The sequence below is a fragment of the Mastigoproctus giganteus genome, chromosome 10 (assembly GCF_048544385.1).
Source record: "Mastigoproctus giganteus isolate SK-2022 chromosome 10, ASM4854438v1, whole genome shotgun sequence".
Taxonomy (NCBI): Eukaryota; Metazoa; Arthropoda; class Arachnida; order Uropygi; family Thelyphonidae; genus Mastigoproctus; species Mastigoproctus giganteus.
In genome coordinates, this window is record NC_143584.1 from 42,013,380 (window position 1) to 42,035,128 (window position 21,749).

The 21,749-nt window shown below is 36.9% G+C and overlaps 1 protein-coding gene across 1 annotated transcript in view; it reads left to right on the forward strand.

Moving 5' to 3' along the window:
* Zir (dedicator of cytokinesis) overlaps positions 1-21,749 on the forward strand; it is an 869,757-nt gene that overhangs the window by 27,556 nt on the left and 820,452 nt on the right. The window contains 2 exon segments of the mRNA XM_090382918.1: positions 15,030-15,205; positions 15,320-15,391. Coding sequence (XP_090239044.1) covers positions 15,030-15,205; positions 15,320-15,391 — 248 coding nt within the window.

Genomic DNA, 21,749 nt, shown 5'->3' on the forward strand with positions numbered 1-21,749 from the left:
TTTGTTAAGGGGAAGTCTTGCCTGACCAACTTGATTGGATATTATGATGCAGTCACAAAAGAACTGGATGCAGGGAATAACTTTGATATTATATACTTGGATCTTAGAAAGGCTTTTGATACTGTTGCACATGGAAGACTGCTGCACAAATTGGAACAGTGTGGCATTGGAGGCAAATTGCTGCTATGGATAAAGGGGTGGTTGAGGGGGAGAAGACAGAGAGTGGTAATCAATGGACACTGCTCATCGTGGACTAATGTTATTAGTGGAGTCCCTCAGGGCTCAGTGTTGGGTCCATTATTGTTTTCTGTATTTATAAATGATATTGATGATGGTATATCAAGCTTAATGTCCAAGTTTGTAGATGATACAAAGGTTGGCAGGGTTGTCAAGGACACTACTGACACTATGCTGCTGCAACAGGATCTGGAAAGGTTGCGCAGGTGGGCTGAGAGGTGGCAAATGAAGTTTAACATTGACAAATGTAAAGTACTACACATGGGAAACAGCAACCCCAGAGCAACGTATCAACTCTGTGGTACTACACTGACAGTGGTGGAGAATGAAAGGGACTTGGGGGTGGTTGTGCAGGCAGATATGCAGTTCTCTGAGCAGTGCAGATGGGCTGCAAGAGTAGCTCATGGAGTATTGTCAATGATATACAGGAATTTTTCCAGCAGGGATAAGGAGGTGATTATTCCATTGTATAAGGCAATGGTCAGGCCGCACCTAGAGTACTGTATACAGGTCTGGAGGCCTCATTTCAAGAAGGATGTAGAGCTGCTGGAACGAGTACAGAGAAGGGCAACAAGATTAGTGAATGGAACAAAGGGGTGCTCTTACGAAAAAGAGGCTTTTGCAAATTACAGTGTCTGGAGACTAGGCACCAGCGAGGTGATCTGATAGAGGTGTATAAAGCCTTGAATGGTTTAAGCATGCTCAATGCTGATGGGATTCTTCCTCTAGCTCAGAAAAATCACCTGAGAGGGCATAAATTCAAATTGAGGAAAGACAGATGTAGGATGATGTGAGGAAATTTGCCTTTAGCCAGCGGGTGGTTGGTTGGTGGAACAGACTTCCATCCCTTGTGGTGGAGGTTGATAGCCTAAATAAGTTTAAGGCTCAGCTGGACAGGTATTTGGAACGAACAGAGGGGTGAAGTGGAAGTGGGTTTTTTTTTTTTTTTTTTTTTTTTTGGCTGATGCTGCATAAGCTTGCTTTCTTGCATCAAATGCCTCTACTAATGCTAATGCTACTAATGCTAATGTTAGGGTAGCTAATAAAAAGAACAGGTGCATGTATACTTGCATGTACACCAATGCTAGGAGTTTGGTAAATAAATTTGATGAATTTGAGGTATTGATCAAAGCATCAAAGGCGGATATTGTTGGGATATCAGAGACGTGGTGTCACACAGATATAAGGAATGCAGAACTGGAATTTGGGGAGTACAACGTCTACAGAAAGGATAGACAGGATAAGAAGGGAGGAGGGGTTATGCTATTAGTTAAGAAACACGTAAAATCCAAGGAAGTGAAGCCAGTCAACATCGCTGGACAGTGATGTTGACTGGCTTATGTCACCCCAATGCTTATGTCACCCCAAACTGACTGGACAGTGTCGAGTCAGTTTGGGGTGACATAAGCATTGGGAGATCAAAATTGAGAGTAGGAGTGTGCTATAGGCCTAATGACTCTGATGAGTATAATAAGAAACTGTACAGGGAAATAGAGTGGGCCAGTAAATCAGAGAGTCTTATAATGGGGATTTTAATTTCCCAGATATTTACTGGAATTTGTGGGTTTGTCACTCACACACTAGCAAGGCTTTTTGGATTTATTGGATGATTGTTTTCTACATCAGCATGTTCGGGAGGCAACTAGAGGGAGTAATACTCTTGATTTGATTATCAGTAGTGATTCTTCATGCATTAAGAATCTGCAGATAGAGGAACCACTAGGTGGCAGTGATCACAGTGTACTGAAGTGCGATTTACTCAAAGAGGTAACTACCATCAGGGGTAAAGGGAAGAGTTATTGCTTTCGTAAAGGCGACTATGACGGCCTGAGACAGTATTGAAATTCTATACAATGGGACCAACTGATGATGTTACCAACAGCAAACTCAAAATGGGAGGCATTCAAAGAACTTATCTTGGAAGCTACTAGGCTTTACATACCAACTGAGAAATATTGTTCAAGGTTTAGGCCTAAATGGATGTCAGATGATCTAATGAGACATATGGCAGAGAAGAAAAATGCATCGGATGCATATAAATTAACATGTGACACAGAAGCTTATGATAAATATAAGTTGATCTGTAACCAGGTTACAAAGGAGGTTAGGCAGGCGAAGGCAGATTATGAGAAATCTTTGGCAAGGGATGCAATGAAAAACAGCCAAGAGTTCTTTACTTATGTAAACTCTAGAAGGAAGGGGATGAATCAGATTGGTCCACTTGATATCGATGGTTCAACTGTTGATGATCCTGCTCAGGTAGCTAACAAACTAAATGAATATTTTGCATCGACATTCACACACGAGGAGTTATTCAGCGAGGGGAATGCCAGAGGTGTATTCAACTCTGGCAGTAAGCTAGATAATCTTGTAATAACTGAGAGTAAAGTGGAGGAGAATTGTTGAAGATAAACACAAGAAAGGCACCTGGGGTGGATGGGATCTATCCAGTTATATTAAAGGAGGCAGCAAAGGAAGTAAGCAAACCCTTAGCTATAATTATGAGAGCTTCCTTGGACTCATCGGAGGTACCCATAGACTGGAGATGTGCAAATGTGACCCCAATTCACAAAGGGGGAGCAAAGGCTGACACAAGTAATTATAGACCTGTCAGTTTAACTTCTGTTCCAGGAAAATTAATGGAGGCACTGGTAAAAGAAGCACTGCAGGATCATCTAGACAAGACTTCAGTTATAGTGCAGACACAGCATGGTTTTGTTGAGGGGAAGTCTTGCCTGACCAATTTGATTGGATACTATGATGCAGTCACAAAAGAACTGGATGCAGGGAATAACTTTGATATTATATACTTGGATCTTATAAAGGCTTTTAATACTGTTGCGCATGGAAGACTGCTGCACAAATTGGAACAGTGTGGTATTGGAGGCAAATTGCTGCTATATATAAAGGGGTGGTTGAGGGGGAGAAGACAGAGAGTGGTAATCAATGGACACTGCTCAACGTGGACTAATGTTATTAGTGGAGTTCCTCAAGGTTCAGTGTTGGGTCCGTTGTTGTTTTCGGTGTTTAAGAATGATATTGATGATGGGATATCAAGTTTAATGTCCAAGTTTGCAGATGATACAAAGGTTGGCAGGGTCGTTAAGGACACTACTGACGCTATGCTGCTGCAACAGGATCTGGAAAGGTTGAACAGATGGGCTGAGAGGTGGCAAATGAAGTTTAACATTGACAAATGTAAAGTACTACACATTTGAAACAGCAACCCCCAGAGCAACGTATCAACTCTGTGGTACTACATTGACAGTGGTAGTGAATGAAAAGGACCTGGGGGTAATAGTGCAGGCGCTCACATCTGGTGAGTATGGGCATGGCACACCCAGATTCCTGAGCTGGATATCATCATTCTTCTCTTTCTTGGTGATTCCCTTCTACTTTTCTGTCTCTCTCTCTCTCTCTCGCTCGCTCGCTCTTAGGGTAACTCGGGAATTTTTTTTTGGCTGGTGCAGCATAAGCCTCAGGTTTCCTTGCACCATATAGCTAATAATAATAATAATAATATGAAGTTCTCTGAGCAGTGCAGACAGGCTGCAAGAGTTGCTCATGGTGTCTTGTCAATATCATTGATAAGACAATACAATCCTGATATACAGGAATTTTTCTAGTAGGGATAAGGACGTGATTATTCCCTTGTATAAGGCAATGGTCAGGCCACACCTTGATTACTGTATACAGGTCTGGAGACCTCATTTCTAGAAGGATGTAGAGTGCTGGAATGAGTACAGAGCAGGGCAGCAAGATTAGTGAATGGAACAAAGGATTGCTCTTACGAAGAAAGGCTTAAGTTTTGCAAATTACAGTGTCTGGAGACTAGGCACTGGTGAGGTGATATGATAGAGGTGTATAAAGCCTTGAATGGTTTGAGCATGCTCAATGCTGATGGAATTCTGTCTCTTGCTCAGAATAATCACCTGAGAGGGCATAAATTCAAATTGAGGAAAGACAGATGTAGGATAGATGTGCGGAAATTTGTCTTCAGCCAGCGGGTGGTTGGTTGGTGGAACAGACTTCCATCCCTTGTTGTGGAAGTTGATAGCCTAAATAAATTTAAGGCTCAGCTGGACAGGTATTTCAAATGAACAGAGGGGTGAAGTGTTAGTTTGTTTGTTTTTTTCGGCTGATGCTGCATAAGCTTGCTTTCTTGCATCATATATCTCTACTAATGCTAATCCTAATTTTATTGAAGATAATACCCAATGCAGAATTCAGTTAAGTTAAATGTTATTAAAAAAAGAAAGAGAGACAGAGAGATTAGCATATATGATGATCTGAAGAAAACTCACCTAAAAAAAATAAATGTGAACCATTTAAAACCAGTAAGGGCTGGTTGGATAGATTTAAAATCTAGGCAGAAGCTGTAAGTGCAGATCAAGGAGCTGAAACTTTAAAAAAAGAACTTGTTAAAATTATTGAAGAGGGATATCATGTGTTATACTTCTCAACAAGTTTTTAACATAGATGAAGCAGAACTTTTTTGGAAACGAATGCTTAAAAGAAGTTTCATAATGAAAGAAGGAAAAATACATGCCAGGCTTCAAAGTGGTTAAGGATCGGCTTTATTGTTGGGTGGTAATGCTGCGGGTGATTTAAAATTAAAACCCGTTTTAGTTTACCAGGGAGAGGGCCAAAGTACAACCCAAAATTGGATAGAACTCACATTTTTCATGATTATATTCATCAATTAAATTAAATTCATGATTTTAATTCGAATTTTAAGTTTAATTCTGATACGTAAGTAGTTACCACATAATTATATACGTATGTAATGAAGAATATTTTATATGTACAAATATTTGAATATTAAATATTTTGACAGACATTTGTGCATCTTTTCAGTACCGTTTATTATTACAGGATTATAGGATATTTCCTACTGATTAGGAAATATCCTATGGCACCGACCGCAACTCACAAATACATATGTTACCTTATGGGAATTCGGTGCTCTCTTAGCGTGGATTCACTTAGCGCTTTGTTTTTTCGGAACGAAATATCAGCATTAAGCGGGGTTCACCTGTATTCCAAGTGTCTCACAACAGCCTTATATAATGGGATTATGATGTCCTTACCTCTACTAGCAAATGTTTGATAAATCATCGATAGGACACCATGGACCTTCTTTGCAACCCTTCTACAATGCTCAGAGAACTTCAAGTTTGACCGTATTGTAATACCCAAGTCCCTTTCCTCCACTACTGGCTTTAGTTCAACTGCACCAAGGTATAAGTTATTTTGGGGGTTACTGTTCCGCAGGTAAAATACTTCCCAATTTGCTTGTTAAAGCATAGCTGTTATTTTTCTGACCATCCCTGAAGTCTATCTAGGTCACTTTGAAGAAGTGCTTGGCAGCGATTATTAACTATTCTACCAATCTTTACATCATATGCAGATTTAAACATCACACCCTCTATCCCTTTATTGATGTCATTTATGAAAATCAAAAACAACAGTGGTCCTAATACTGATCCTTGGGGGAACCACACTTCTTACATCAACCCAATCTGAAGAATAACTATTTATCACAGCCTTGTCTCCTGCCCCGAAGCCATGCTGCTATCCATCTAAGGATTTTCCCCATGATTCCAACCTGGTCCAGCTTATAAAGTAGCCGCTCATGTGGGACTGAGTCAAATGCTTTGCTGAAATCCAAATAAACAATATCGAAATTATTCCCTAAATCCAGCTCGTGAGTGACACTGTCAAAATAGCTACCAGATTTGTTAAACATGATTTTCCCTTTACAAAATCATGCTGAGATTCCTTCAAAATTCCATTCCATTTCTACAGGCCAAAAAAATGATCCTGAATTTCATTCTTGGTCATTGCCTCCACGATATTCTTTACTCCTGAAATTAGACTCACCAGTCGGTAATTTCCTACTTCACTTTGGAACCACCCTTATGTATTGGAAATACATTGGTACTTTTCCAATCCAATGGAATCACTCCTGAGTCTAGTGATGCTCTCATAATTAGCTTCAATGGTTCAATGCACTCACTTGCCACCTCCCTTAAGAGTATAGGGTATATGCCATCAATCCTAGGAGCCTTACTGGCCTGTAGGTTAAAAAGTTATTTCATTAAATGCTCATGTGAAATTTCAATATTATTAATTGCATATTTTTCAACTTCATAATTTCTCTTTGGCATAAAGGGTTTTTCTTCTGTAAATATTGATGCAAAGTAACTGCTGAGTTCATCTGCAACATCAGCTATGGTGTCTGATACTATCCCATGTCCTTATTTCATAAGGGTTCAGTCTGGTCTGTCCTTCTCTTCTTTGCATTTATAAGTGTGAAGAATTCCTTATCCCCACTCTTTGCTCTTTTTTTGCCAGCGATTTCTCATAATCTGCCTTTGCCAGCTTAACCTTTTCTGTAGCACTATTACATGTGGACATGTATTTTTGTAATGGGTGGGACCTGGAACATCAGTTCATCTCTGCCTCATATCTCTGTGAAGAACAGTACCACTGTAGAAGGGCCAGAAATGAGTTGTGTGTTCTGTTCTGGCCTCTTGGCTATCCAGAAGCATCAGTCACCTGGACTGATGATACTGGGTACTCGTCCAAACCACAGGAAGGTGGGCAGTTCTAATGGAGCCTTCACTGTCTCAATTTGAGACTCTGACCCACCTGATGTTGGTGAAAGATGGGCCAGATGGGGCCATTCCAGAGGAGGGAAAAAAAAGTTACCATGGGGTTATTTAAAAAAAAAATAATAAAAATATAATAATAAAAAAAAAAAATAAAAAAAAAATAATAATAAATAAAAAAATATACACACACATATATACATAATAAAAAATAATTAATAAATAATCAAATGATAAAATAAAATGATAATAAAATATATATAATAATAAAATAAATAAAAAATAATTAAAAATAGTAATAATAAATAAATACATTTAAAAAAATAAAAATAATAATAAAACATTATACTTCCCATTTGTAGCTCCTATAACAGTTAACATCCTTTACAGTAGACAATGGCGCCTTCGTAGCCATGTGGGAAGGAGCAACAGTGCGTAGCACACGCTTCTTGATTATACCAGGGTTCGAGCCCGTCACCACCAAATACGGAGGGTGCGGAAAGGTCAGGGAATGACCACCGCATATCCCGGAGCAATATGGCCTTAGTTGCTAATGCTCCTAAAAACCAAATGACATAACATAACACAGTAGACAATACCTTATCATCAGACCAGGCTTTGTACAAATAAACAGATGGCTTAAGTTATACTGCTCCATATAAGTATCCTGAGCTTGTAAAGTACAATGTTCTATATCACAAGCCAGATAAAAGTCAATCCAAATGTATACAGTTTAGTTCAAGTTCAAAGTCAAAACATTAATGTAAATGGCATCCCAAGACATATACTGACCCCTAATACACAATGTGCACAACCTCCAACTAAGGAATGTTGTTCCCTATTAATTACCTCCACCAACCAAAGGAGTAGTATTATTCATAGCCATATAACTAATTCTTCTTGTGAAAACATCAGATGCAAACTGCTGAAGAGCAACTTAAGATTTCTTGTCTCCCACCAGCAAAGTTTCATGCCCATGAGAGAGTGTAGAAACTGACAAATGAAGAAGAATAAAATATGGCTCCAATTTTCATTTTCTCCACATTGACAAACGTCCGTCCTAGAAAGACCAAAGCTACATAGTTTTTCATTAAGAGATCCATGTCCTGTTAAGAGGAAGGATGTATATAAGTAGAAGAGAACCAAACAGGTTTCTGCTTTACACAAAAAGTCACCTCAGGGAAAAAAGTTCTATTAACAGATCTGACAGATGATGTATCCCATTGGGTCTGCCACAGATTTATCATTTCTTTCCACAAACGATTATGTTCTTGCTTAACATCTGAATGAATATTCAGAACCAAATCCATAAATTCAGTTGATATTTGGTTTTTTAACTTATAACAAAGAACTCTGTAAGCTACATGAAGGTCCAATGGCATTACACCTTCAAGAACTTGTAGTGCAGAAGTTGAAACAGTACGACAAGCTCTTAACATACATAATAATATTGTATGTTGCATAGTAGCCAACTTCAAGTGAAATTTAACAGTTCTAACCCTGTGAAGCCATACACCTGCAGTGTAAGTGGCCATAGGAAGGAATATGGCATTATAATAGATTCTCATGGTATGTTTAGAAAGTCCCCAGTCTGAACGAGAAATTTTTACAATAGCACCAGTGAATTATCTGATCTTTGTTGTTACATTATTTAAATGAGACAAAATTAAGCTTTGAGTCTATTGTAATCCCAAGTAATTTAGTTTTAGAGACAAGTGGAATCCTGTTATTATTAATCTTCACAAAAGGGGTTGTTGACGGTTTAAATGTGATCCAAAGATCATCATTTTAGTCTTAGACAAACTTATTGTCAATTTATTATCCACTGTCCATTGAAATACATTTTGTAAAACATAATTGGATTTACTTTTGATAGCAGATCTAGATGAACCATGAATTAAGATAGTAAGATTGTCAGAATAAGCGATGAGTTTAGTACTACTGAAACAATGGGAAATCCAATTCTGTAACACTGTATTCCGTATAAGAGGCCCCAAGATAGACTCGTGGGGACACACCCATAAATCTTCTCTAGACACCGCCTGAAATTTAGACTTTTTTAAAAGTCTAAATTTCAGGAGGTGTCTAGTTGAAATCAGTTTTAAAAGTGCAATTTTCCACATATCAGAAAGAGACCTTGGAGACATTTGTTAAAAAGCAAAAGCAGCACTTGTAGATGCAATTTGAAAAATCGCAAAATAAATGTATTTTCAACCCTAGACATTTATTAATATTAATCTTTTTAGCAACAGAGGTTAACTCATCAGTAGTAAATTCTTCTGCCTGGATATTGGTGGTATAAAGTGAATTTGCAACTTGAATATTTGAATGTAGAACAGAATCAGTAGTTAGATCATCCACTGGGAATAGTCTGTCAAGAATAACATTAACTGTATTCATCCAATCAGTAGTTTCTAAGAAATTTATCCTTCACAATCCCATATACATCTAAAGAGTGAATCTTATTACAATCTATCTTATAAATAAGACCCCAAGGATTATCATTACCTGCACTGCGAACTCCTTCCTTGTTTCCCACTTACATGTGGGAATAGCCTTGACCTAATGTTGTTTGAGTGAAATATAAAGGTAAAAAGGTAAACTGCAGTCATTATCAACCCACTGCAGGATGGAAGCCTCCTCAACAATTCATGCTGAGGGAAATATATTGAGAGTTAATTTTCATAATCCTAATACCAGCAAGCAAAGATGCAGGAGAATCAGCAAGCAAATCATTATCTCCAATAACAGCTCCATCTCTGGGAATGAAACTTATATTGATGTTTACAGACAATATACCTGTGGCATTATTACAGATTACTTTTTATTGCTCTGTAACATTTCCGTGCTGTATTTTTCTGCCCATGTAATCTGGCAACTTTATTATTCATTTGTTTGTTTGTTTGTTATTTGGTTTTTAGGAGCATTAGCAACTAAGGCCATATTGCTCCGGGATATGCGGTGGTCATTCCCTGACCTTTCCGCATCCTCCGTATGTGGTGGTGACGGGTTTGAACCCCGGTCTAATCAAGAAGCGTGTACTAGGCACTGCTGCTCCTTCCCACCTGGCTACGGAGGCGCCACTTTATTATTCATCCAACTTGGAATCCTCCATGTGGAGGATTTTTTTTTAATGGTATACAGGCAACCCCCCGTATAACATGGTACTTCTACAACACGGTTTTGCTCTAACACGATTGATAAATTGTGGCAATTCTCGAACAACATGGTACTTATATAACAGTACATTGAAAAGGCCTCTGGAGTCAGGAACTCTGTAATTCATCTGTAATGCTACTAAATAACACTGACTCGAATCTATAAAATGCCTTTATTATGATAATATAAAATAAAATAAAATGCATGCGTACTGATCGTATAACTGTATATTAAAATATTAAAACAAAATAAAATAAATATTGTATATTTATTTTATTTTGTATATTTATTGTATATTTATTTTATAAAATACAATAAAATATATAAAATTTAAAAGTTTTTTAAAATCACTAGAACCATTAACACAGATGTGAACTGTGTGCAGACACCATAGTTCATGTCGCAGACCTGCTGAGACATATGTGGTACATATAGATTGTCGGTCATTTTCGGCAGCCGCTGCTGCCGAAAGCTCCTGTAGTGGTTCTAGTGGTTTTTATTGCTTTTAATTTTATATATCTTATTGTATTTTATTCTTGTTATACAACATTTATTTTATTTTGTTTTAATATTTTAATATACAGTTATACGATCAGTTTGCATGTATTTTTATTTTTTTTATGTTATATTATCATAATAAAGGCATTTTATAGATTTCAGTCAGTGTTATTTAGTAGCATTACTTATATAACAAGGTTTTACTCTAACACAGAATTATGGGAAATCTCGCATAACACGGTATTTTTGAGCTTTTGTGCTGGGAAAACCCTGCTATTATATTAGATGCAATTTTCAATGTTTCTATTCCTTTTTGTGAATCCCTGCTCTTGACTTGCTAGTTATTAGTGCCTTCATGGTATTTTTCTAAAGCATATTACTGAAGTTCACTTCCATAAAACAATAAAAACAATTTGCAGTTTCTGGTTTATTGGTCTTTTCTGTTAGTGTAATCAATTATAAATTATAAACAGGTAGTAAATTTGATCTTCTTGCATTTGCTATAGTACCAGTAGCTGGAATAGTGTGGGTTTTCATGTTATTATGGTGAAATGTGTTTCCCCTTCCATGAAATATTCAATCATATAAAAAACAAATTTTCAGAAACTGATTACTCCGTATCTCACTTGTGCATATCGTGTTTGTTGCAACTTGTGAGTATCATGTTTGTTGCAACTTGTGCATGCCGTGTTCTTTAATTAAATGAAGGTACATTATCTGACATATAAGCAGTGTAGTACCAGGTTTTTCCTTGAGGGGGGAGGAAATGTGACAAAATAGGCACTTTTACTGTCTGTTTGTAATATGGTCTATTTCCCTCTCAAGAAATTGTGTACCCTTCCATAGATGCCATTTAAGGCAAAAATGTTGCAGGAGGAGAAAATACTCCCCCCCCCCCCAGGTACGCTACTGCATATAAGTATCACAGTTTGTAAGGTAAGACATTTGTTCAGTTATTCTATTTAAATTACTACTATTATAAAAATAAAGTTAAAACATTAAGTTATTACTACTATACAAATTAAGTTTCCAATAGTTATATAAAAAAAATGGTGTGTTTTTGTTAGCTTTTGGAACACAGCCCCCCCTTTTTGTACTGGTTCTTAGTCCTGTATAACACGGTTTCGCATTACACGAGATTTTGTAGGAACCAAACTACCGTGTTATACGAGGGTTACCTGTATACACATTCAAGACTCCTGTGATTAATGTTTTAAAGGTATACCAAATTCATTTGTATTTGCTCTCTGTGATTAATCTACCAGTTAATAAAGGTCATAAAGGTCACATTAAGGCATCGTAATTTCCTTTCCTGAAATTATAACTCATTCCTTTGCCTCTAACTATTGCTACCTCTCACTTCAATGCCCACTTTAGAACTCCGTGATCACTTCCTGCTGCTACTGGTTCCTGTAATGTCAGCCCTATTATGTCATCTGGTTCATGGGTGACGATGAGAGAATATTCTTTTCCCTATTACTTACAAATAATGTTAATACAAATAAAATTTTACAAGTTCATCCATTTGCAATAAAAGAAAAATGTTTTTAAGATATACCAGTGTCATCAGTTGTGTAACAAATAAAACTTGTTTAATCTAATCTTTATTTTTGTTTATATGTATGTGTGCATTATTCAGTCAAAACATTATGGCCACCTACCTAATGGACACTGCTCTTCATGGACTAATGTTATTAGTGGAATCCCCCAGAGTTCGGTGCTGGGACTATTGTTGTTTTGTGTATTTATCAATGATATCGAAGGTATATCAGGATCACTGTCCAAGTTTCCAGATGATACAAAGGTTGGCAGGGTTGTTAATGACAGTAAAGGCAGTATGCTACTGCAATAGGATCTAGAAAAGTTAGGCAGATGGGCTGAGAGGTGGCAACTGAAGTTTAACATTGCAAATGCAAAGTACTGCATATGAGTTACTGCTACCCATTCTCCACTTTCCTGAGTCGACTAGTGTAGACTCAGGAAAGTGGAGAATGAAAAAGACCTGGGGGTAATTTGCAGTCAGATATGAAGTTCTCTGAGTAGTGCAGATGGGCTGCCAGAGCAGGTCATGGTGTCTTGTCAATGATATATAGGAATTTTGTTAGCAGAGACAAGGAGTTGATTATTCCCTTGTATAAGGCAATGGTCAGGCCACACCTTATACAGGTCTGGATGGCTCATTTTAGGAAGGATGTAGAGTGTTAGAACAAGTACAAAGAAGGGCATCAAGTTTGGTGAGAGGAACAAAGGGGTACTCTTACCAAGAAAGGCTTAAGTTCTGCAAGTTGCAGCATCTGGAGACTAGGCACCCACGAGGCGATCTGATTGAGGTATATAAAGTCTTGAATGGTTTGAGCAGGCTCAGTGCTGATGGGATTCTTCCACTTGCTCAGATTAAGAATTTCAATCTATGCTTGAGGGGGCATAGATTGAAATTGAGGAAAGACAGTTGCAAAATAGATGTGCGAAAGTTTGCCTTTAGCCAGTGTTGATTGCTGGAACAGACTCCCATCTGTTGTGGAATTGATAGCTTAAATAAATTTAAGGCTGAACTAGACAAAAATTTGGAGTGACCGGATGGGTGAAATGGGAAGCTTTTTTTTTTTAATATGCTGATACTGTATAAACTTGCTTTCTTGCATCATATGCTTCAACTAATACTAATGCTATTTAGGGCACTTAAAAATGTGTTAACATCGCTGTTCTGTCAACTTCTGATCTGAATGTACAAATGTACTCAGAATTTATATATGCAAATTAGCAGTGTAGCTACTCAGATAAATAAACAGTAAATTTATAAGTCTAACTAATATCTATAATATACGGGGGGGGGGGAGGGTTCGGAAAACATTTATATTCACCCAGAAGTAGTTATGGTTCAAAGCTGAATTTTTTTTTTTTTTTTTTTAATACCATGAAATATTTATAGCAAACAAAGAAACAAATTTTGGTTTCAATCTGAAAATTAATTTTTTTAAATTTACAACACCGAATGAAGTTAGGTCTCACAATGAAGTGGAATATAGATCAGTGATTCGGTTCATCTTTCTGCAAGGGAAAACACCCAAAACAGTCCATGGAAAAATCTTTGTTTATGGAGAAGCTGTTTGTTTGTTATTTGATTTTTAGGAGCATTAGCAACTAAGGCCATATTGCTCCGGGATATGTGGTGGTTATTTCGTGACCTTTCCGCATCCTTCGTATTTGGTGGTGAGGGGCTCGAACTCCAGTCTAATCAAGAAGCGTGTGCTACGCACTGCTGCTCCTTCCCACCTGGCTACGGAGGCGCCTTATGGAGAAGCCTGCCCAGGTTACAGTGTTGTTGTACACTGGTATAAAAAATTCAAACACAGAAGAACCTCAGTGCATCATGAAGAAACCCCAGGATGCCCAGAAATTGCTGCAGAAGAGAGTGTTGCAAAAATTGAGGCAGTAATCCTGGAAGATCATTGTATTAGCATTAAAGAACTAGCTGCAGAGCTCCAAACTCCAGTATAGGTGCTATGGGGGAAAACATCCATCAACAGTTGCATATGAGTAAAGTGTCTGCTAATTAGGTTCCTAGACTTCTGACCCCTGGAAAAGCCAGGAAAAACAAGAGGAGTTTTTTCACAGCTAGTCACAATGGATGAAACTTGGAAAGATCATTATGATCTGGAAACTGAATAAATGTCAATACAATAGAAGCGTGCAGAATCACCCTCCTCTAAAATAAAAAAGGCAAAGGTGCAACTAAGTGCTGGAAAGGTGGTGCTGTTAGGTTTTTGGGATTCCAAATGGTTGTACTGTGACAGAAAAGTATTATTCCAACCTCCTCATAAAGCTACATGCTACTATAAAAGAATAAAGATGGGAAAAGCAGTCAAAAGGTGTGCACCTGCTCTACGGTAATGCCCCTGAACATTACTGGCATACTGCAGTGAGGTGTTCCCATGAACGTGGGTCTGAAATATTGCTGCTTCCTGCTTATTATCCCGACCTTGCACGCTTGGAGTTATTCTTTTTTCCTTGAAGTCATTTCTTTATGGAAAACACTTTTGCTACTAATGACAAGGTGATTTCTGCTGACGAGTTGTGTTTTGATGAACAGTCGGGCCAGTTTTCTCTCATGGAAGTGTATTGAGAGATGGTAAAAATGTGTAATTTTGTCTGATGACTGTGTTGAAAAAGTGGTGTTTTCAATATAGTCACCCAAAATACCATGAAATACATGGTGTTTGTTTCAACCTATCACAACTACTTCTGGGTGAATACAAATCTTTTTTTTTTCGAAGTCCCCCTCATAATGATTAGCTAGCTTTCATACATTTCTCTGTTGCATTTAATCAAGTTAAATTAGTCTAAAAGGTCAACATTGATGTGTATGCCTTGTCATGCCTACCTCCTAAACAACTTTATTACATATTAATTTATATTTAATTTACTGGAAAAATAAGTGGTATGTTTCTTATATTTTATTGCTTTTAAATTTACCTTATACATTTTAAATTCTATTTAAAAAAGCTCTGTTATTCATTATAGATACCATTGTGTGATGTGGTTGATCCACTGGATTTTGAAGAATTTTTAAATTTACACCAAGATCTAATAGATCATGATCCCATTAATCATCTGTTAGAGTTTCCAGAGGATGATATTGAAGTGGGAATTATTCCTCGGAAGTGCCGTACCCTTGAACCAATTGTCCCTGAAGATGAGTACGTTTCACTGAAATTTAGTAAATAAAATTCTGTAAAATATATTAGTAATTTTTTTTCTTTATTGGTGTTTTTATTGCTTTATAAAAATGGCTGTTAATTTTTTCTCTCCAGCTGTGAACTTGATCCCTACGTGAGAGATTGTGTCCATTGTTACACGTCTGATTGGGTAATAGTCAACAGAAGGTAATTTTTATTCTTTATCTTTATATAGCGGTAGAAAAGTTCAAGTTTCAATTAAATTTTTTTTTTTTTTTTTATAGAATTATTACATTACTATTTATTAAAAAAAGAGACAATTTCACTCGATGAACAACCCTAGCTGAGTGGTTAATTGTGAGTACAGAGGTACTCACAATTAACTACTTAGTACACTCATCTTGTACACTCATCACTTAAGTACACTCATCTTGCCCAAATCCATGTGCTATTGCAATATATGGTAATCTCTCTGTATTATAATAAATTTTTTAGTTCACTAATAATTAATGCTGAGATGTGGGCAAGGTTTCAGCGATGCTACCTAATAATAGCCTAGGAAGCTTTGTTGGTTGCTGACAGTTAATGAGACAAGACAGACAATGACGTAGTTGTGTTGCTCTATTAACCAGAATACCTGGCCTACTCACTTTCTGACTTCCCACTAAAAAGATTGAATTTTAAGATATAAGATATTGTGATATTTATATAAAATACTGTCTGATCTCAAGCAGTGAAAATAGGGTAACACCATCTCTATTCCCTGTATTACAAAGGATTGCCGTGAGTTACCCTTTGTTCGATGGATTAACTATAAGTGACTTTGTATTGACATATGGCTAGTATCAGAATTTAAATTAGAGATGGGAAAGATCTTGTGGAGACCAATATAATTCGTGTTACTGTGTACAAAGAAGTTCTCAGCAATGTGTACACAAGGTAAGAAATAGGAATATACATTTTTACTTTTTGATTTATCATTTATCTTTTATCAGTTGATTCATTGATTTTGTACCAAATACAAAATTCACTGGTAATTAAAATTCATTCATTATGTCGACTATTTTTCATTGCCAGAGCTTGGTGATTGAAACAAGTAGAGAGCAAAGCCTCCTAGTATTATAGTTTTTATCTTGTAAAACCCTTTGGTACTGTGTGGCTCTCCTGTAAACAGAAAATTTATTAAATTTATATTAATATTGCTGACAAAAAAATTTCAAACTCTTAGGTAAAGGGAATAGTATAAATTAGTGGTGTCCAACCTACAGCTTGCGAATAATTTTTACACAGCCCCATGCAGAAAGTTAACTAAAACAGAATTTTAAATTTTAAGTATTTCAAGAACCGTGTACATTCAATGCTAAAATAAGTGGAAATAATTGAATTTAAATAATGTAGTTTATATATTTTTTGTATCAATTATGCATATATATGCAATTATGTCTATACATATGAAGTGCTATCAAAATGTTCCCGAACTACAATTATGACACGCCTTCTGCTTGACCTTGGTGGCTGTGCAAAAGTGTATGTACAGTACACTTCATTCAAAATGTAACAAACTAATTTTTCTTGAATCACTCAGTATGGCTTGCAAAACAAATCTAACTCTGAATGTGGTGCCTGTACAGGAAAAGGCTGTACACCACTGGTGTAAATGACTAAGTCCTTTACACTATTTTACACAATTTTATTAATTATATAAAATTAAATAATAATAATAATAATAAAAAAAAGCAAATTTTAGCCCTAAGATTTGCATTTTATTTGTTATTATTATTTAATTTTAATAATATATATATTCATTGAAACTAGCACAGCACACAACCTTTGTTAAGGTAAATTCTTTTTATTTTTTTTATAAAATCATATAATTAAAATATTATATAAAATTATATAAAAAATCATTTATCATGATTTTTTAACACATCTAATATCAAAACTTTTCATTGAACAAGAAAGAATTCTAATTTTAATGTGGCTTTGAATACAGTACTATACTCAAAACTGTGCCTAAATCAAAATCTTTTTGCTGTGATAGTTTCTTTCCAACACAAATTGCCCCCACCTCTTCTCCCAGGAAACAGCTAGTACTATTGGACACTGCTCATCGTGGACTAATGTTATTAGTGGAGTCCCTCAGGGTTCAGTATTGGGTCCATTGTTGTTTTCTATATTTATAAATGATATTGATGATGGTATATCAAGCTTAGTGTCCAAGTTTATAGACGATACAAAGGTTGGAAGGGTTGTTAAGGACACTACTGACACTATGCTGCTGCTGCTGCAATAGGATCTGCAAAGGTTGAGCAGATGGGCTGAGAGGTGGCAAATGAAGTTTAACATTGACAAATGTAAAGTACTACATATGGGGAACAGCAACCCCCAGAGCAACGTATCAACTCTGTGGTACTACACTGACAGTGGTAGAGAATGAAAAGGATCTAGGGGTAATTGTGCAGGCAGATATGAAGTTCTCTGAGCAGTGCAGACGTGCTGCAAGAGTAGCTCATGGTGTCTTGTCAATGATATACAGGAATTTTTCTAGCAGGGATAAGGAGGTGATTATTCCTTTGTATAAGGCAATGGTCAGGCCACACCTTGAGTACTGTATACAGGTCTGGAGGCCTCATTTTAAGAAGGATGTAGAGCTGTTGGAACAAGTACAGAGAAGGGCAACAAGATTAGTGAATGGAACAAAGGGTTGCGCTTACGAAGAAAGGCTTAAATTTTGCAAATTACAGTGTCTGGAGACTAGGCACCGGCGAGGTGATCTGATCGAGGTGTATATAGCCTTGAATGGTTTGAGCATGCTCAATGCTGAAGGAATTCTTCCTCTTGCTCAGAATAATCATTTGAGAGGGCAAATTCAAATTGAGGAAAGACAGATGTAGGATAGATGTGCGGAAGTTTGCCTTTAGCCAGCGGGTGGTTGGTTGGTGGAATAGACTTCCATCCTCAGTTGTGGAAGTTGATAGCCTAAATAAATTTAAGACTGAGCTGGACAGGTATTTCAAAATGAATGGAGGAGTGAAATGAGAGTGGGTTTTTTTTGTTTTTTTTTTTTTGGCTGATGCTGCATAAGCTTGCTTTCTTGCATCATATGCCTCTACTAATGCTAATGCTATTACCTATTTCATGTTTTCACCTATTTCTCAAATTATGTTCTGAGTAAATATTGACCTTTACACAGGCGCCTTCTCCCATGCCATAAATATAGATCTCGATAGGATTTGTGAAATGATTTGAAATGTTCAAGTGTTTACTAACTGGTTGGTACCATTACAATTTCCATAGGAAGCTGCAAAACTTCTACTAGCTTATGTAACTGACCACATTTTGAGCCTTGCACACTAAGTTTGTATTTCTGATTGCAGTACTGGCACTTTATCTCTACATTTTAAATGGGGAGGCCTCCAGTCATGAGCATCACGAGTTCAAATTGAATATTGCATGTTCACGTTGAATTGTAGTGATTGCAAATTAAAAATAAAACAAAAATAAATTCTTTGGAAGTCAAAATGAAAGGGATTAAACAATTTGAAAAGGGGGAGAGCATGCTGTTGATGTTGTGCATTCAATAAATCTTCATGAAGCAGCTACATATGCACCATTTGTGCAAATGTGAAAAAATATCAAAAACCATTTCGAAAACTTAAGTAACCAATAAGTGATACTTGTGTCATACAAGCTCATTGCACCTAGAAAAGATGAGAAGCTTGTTGTTAACTTGTATAATGTGCCTTTAAATGTGTTTTTTTTTTTTTTACAAAAAACAGCTAAAAATTGTTATGAAAATGTAAGTAAAATTAAACTGTATGTTATCTGTTTGGTGAAAATGCCAATTGATTCTATCACTTGAGAAAGTGCAGTAATTGTGAGAAATTAGGCATTAACTTGCGTTCTGATGGGCATTTATATGAGTTTGAAGACTAAGGTGGATGCTCTCAAAGGAATTAAGTTTGGGCTCGTCAAGCTCTCAGCTGCTCACTTCAGTGACAGAGCTTGCACTGACGCATCAGGCAATACAATGGCAACTCCCAAGGCAGAATGTACTGGTTTCCCAGGAGGTAGCTATTGTTGGTGACTCTATTGTCAGGAAAATGGGAAATATATTGTGCAAAAAGGATAAGTGGAATAGGACCAGGAAAGTCTTCCAGGGACAAAAAAGTTGATGTTGTAGAGAAAATATCTTTTAAGGGCACAAAAGGTGATATTGTTTTATAAGTGGCACTAATGAGATTAAGAGTAGGAGATCTGCTAACTTACTTAATAAGTATATGGTAGTGTTCAGAAAAAATTAATGTTAAATTTGAAAAGATCTGCATTTCTGCCAGACACGATAGGAAGGAGTACATGAAGAGAGACTTGCCAATCAATTTGACCCTGGAGAGACTGTCTAATACTCCCTTGTAGAATTATTTTTCTCAGTGTGGTATGTGCTTGTTAACAAGAGTGACTGTTTCTAAATGGGACACACTTAAATAGAAAGGTGTAAGAATATTTGTTGATTCTATCAGGTCTGTATTAGGTGGATTGGAGAACTGTTAGCTTTGGGGTGGGGGAATACACTAACAGTGGCAGAAGAAATAAAAGCAGTGATCCTTGCACTGCTTATATTGGAACATGCAGCAGCCTGAAAAGCAAGGTGTTGGAGATTTCAAGCCATTCTGTAGGTCATCATGGAACAAGGAAATACATGAACTGTGTTAGGGTAATTAAGAGTAAGAACATTTTGTCATTTGTCATTTGAATGAGCTGCTATCTCATTCACCACCCGTAGGTCATCATGGAACAAGGAAATACATAAGCTGTGTTAGGGTAATTAAGAGTAAGAACATTTTGTCATTTGAATGAGCTGCTATCTCATTCACCACCCGGGCTTTCGCCCATATGTGACTTGTCATCTGTGTCTTGTAACAGTAAACCAAACATCTAGCAGGTTAAGCAAACAAAATACAGATCAATTCAAATAATAAACAAATCAAAATAAATAAACCTGCCTCTAGAAGAGTGACCATTTAGTCTCTCGGTGGGGGCCGACCATCACATCCCCACCATGAATTGACATCACCTTCCCCTACTACAATCTAGTTAAGTTAGCTCTTCTTTTTAATACATTTAATGCAAATTCAGGAAATCTGCAAAAGAACTCCTGCCATTTAAAGAGTTCCAATAAAATAGACTCCTGAAAAGTGAGTGTCTCTCGCTCAAGCACAGCTCTTAGGTTCTCATAATAAGGAGAGTAAAGCACAATTATGGAGGCCAATCTCTGGCTGACTCCCAACAGAAGAACATATCTGAGGGCCAGTGGCGGATTTAGCAGTTGAGAGGCCCCAGGCGCAATTCAGTTTTGAGGCCCCCCCCCCTCTAAATATTTTGGTACTACAGTGCATTCTATGTGCACGTTTTTACTATAGCATGTGCTCTAGATTTGGTGTTGCGGTTTTAATCATTTTGGTTGCACAGTTCTTTCATACATATTTTATTAATTGGGAATTAATTCCTAATTATCACTTGCTATAAATGTCACGCCTTGTGAAACAATTCAGTTTTGATAAATACATAAACAATACATAAGATATTGCAGATACTTGATAACAAAACAAAAATACTCCTACACCAACCACACCAAACTCTAGTAATTTGTAACAGATTTGTGAGTGAAATGTTCCGAAAGCTATTAAAAAAGACGATGCTCCATTACATGTGAGCCAGCGCATTAGTGATTTCAGAGGCTTTAAAAGATTACTGCGCTTGCTTATTGGTTCCCAATTAGTTGCGAATAGTTTTGAACTGCCTCTGTGAACAAATCTAATATCGTTTCTTGAGCAATATTGTCACAGGGTTCTTCACTCGTGGAATTACCTCCACTAAAAAAAACTGAAAGTGTTTAATTTAAGCATTAATGATAATATGTATTCTACTTTATGTATTCTGACAGTAATGGCAATGTGCTGCTGCACAGGATCTAGATAATTTGGGCAGATGGGCTAAAAAGTGGCAATTGAAGTTTAACCTTGACAAATGCAAAGTACTGCATATGGGTAGAAGTAATCCCAGAGAAACGTACCAACTGTGTGGTACTACACTTAAGGTGGTAGAAAATGAAAAAGACCTGGGAGTAATTGTGCAGTCAGATGAAATTTTCTGACAATGCAGACAGGCTGCCAGGGCAGGTCATGGGGTTTTGTCAATGATATACAGGAATTTTTCTAGCAGGGAGAAGGAGGTGATTGTCCCTCTGTGCCTGGCAATGGTCAGGCCGCACCTTGAGTACTGCTTAAATAAAATTTACCATTTTAAATTTACCATTATTTACTGATATTAAAATTTACCATTTTTTATTTAAAAATATCAAATGTTTAAAACAGACAAGCACTCAGCAGAATTTGCTTGCGCTGTGTACATTTCAATAGGAACCGGAGGGGGGCTGACCGCACACGGTAATACAATGGGAAGGCCAGTTTTGATGCGGTACTTGTTTACAGAACGTAGGGCTGTACTGAACTTACGGCAGCAGGGGACAAAAGAACGCCCACACCCTAGAACGGTTTCGGACTCC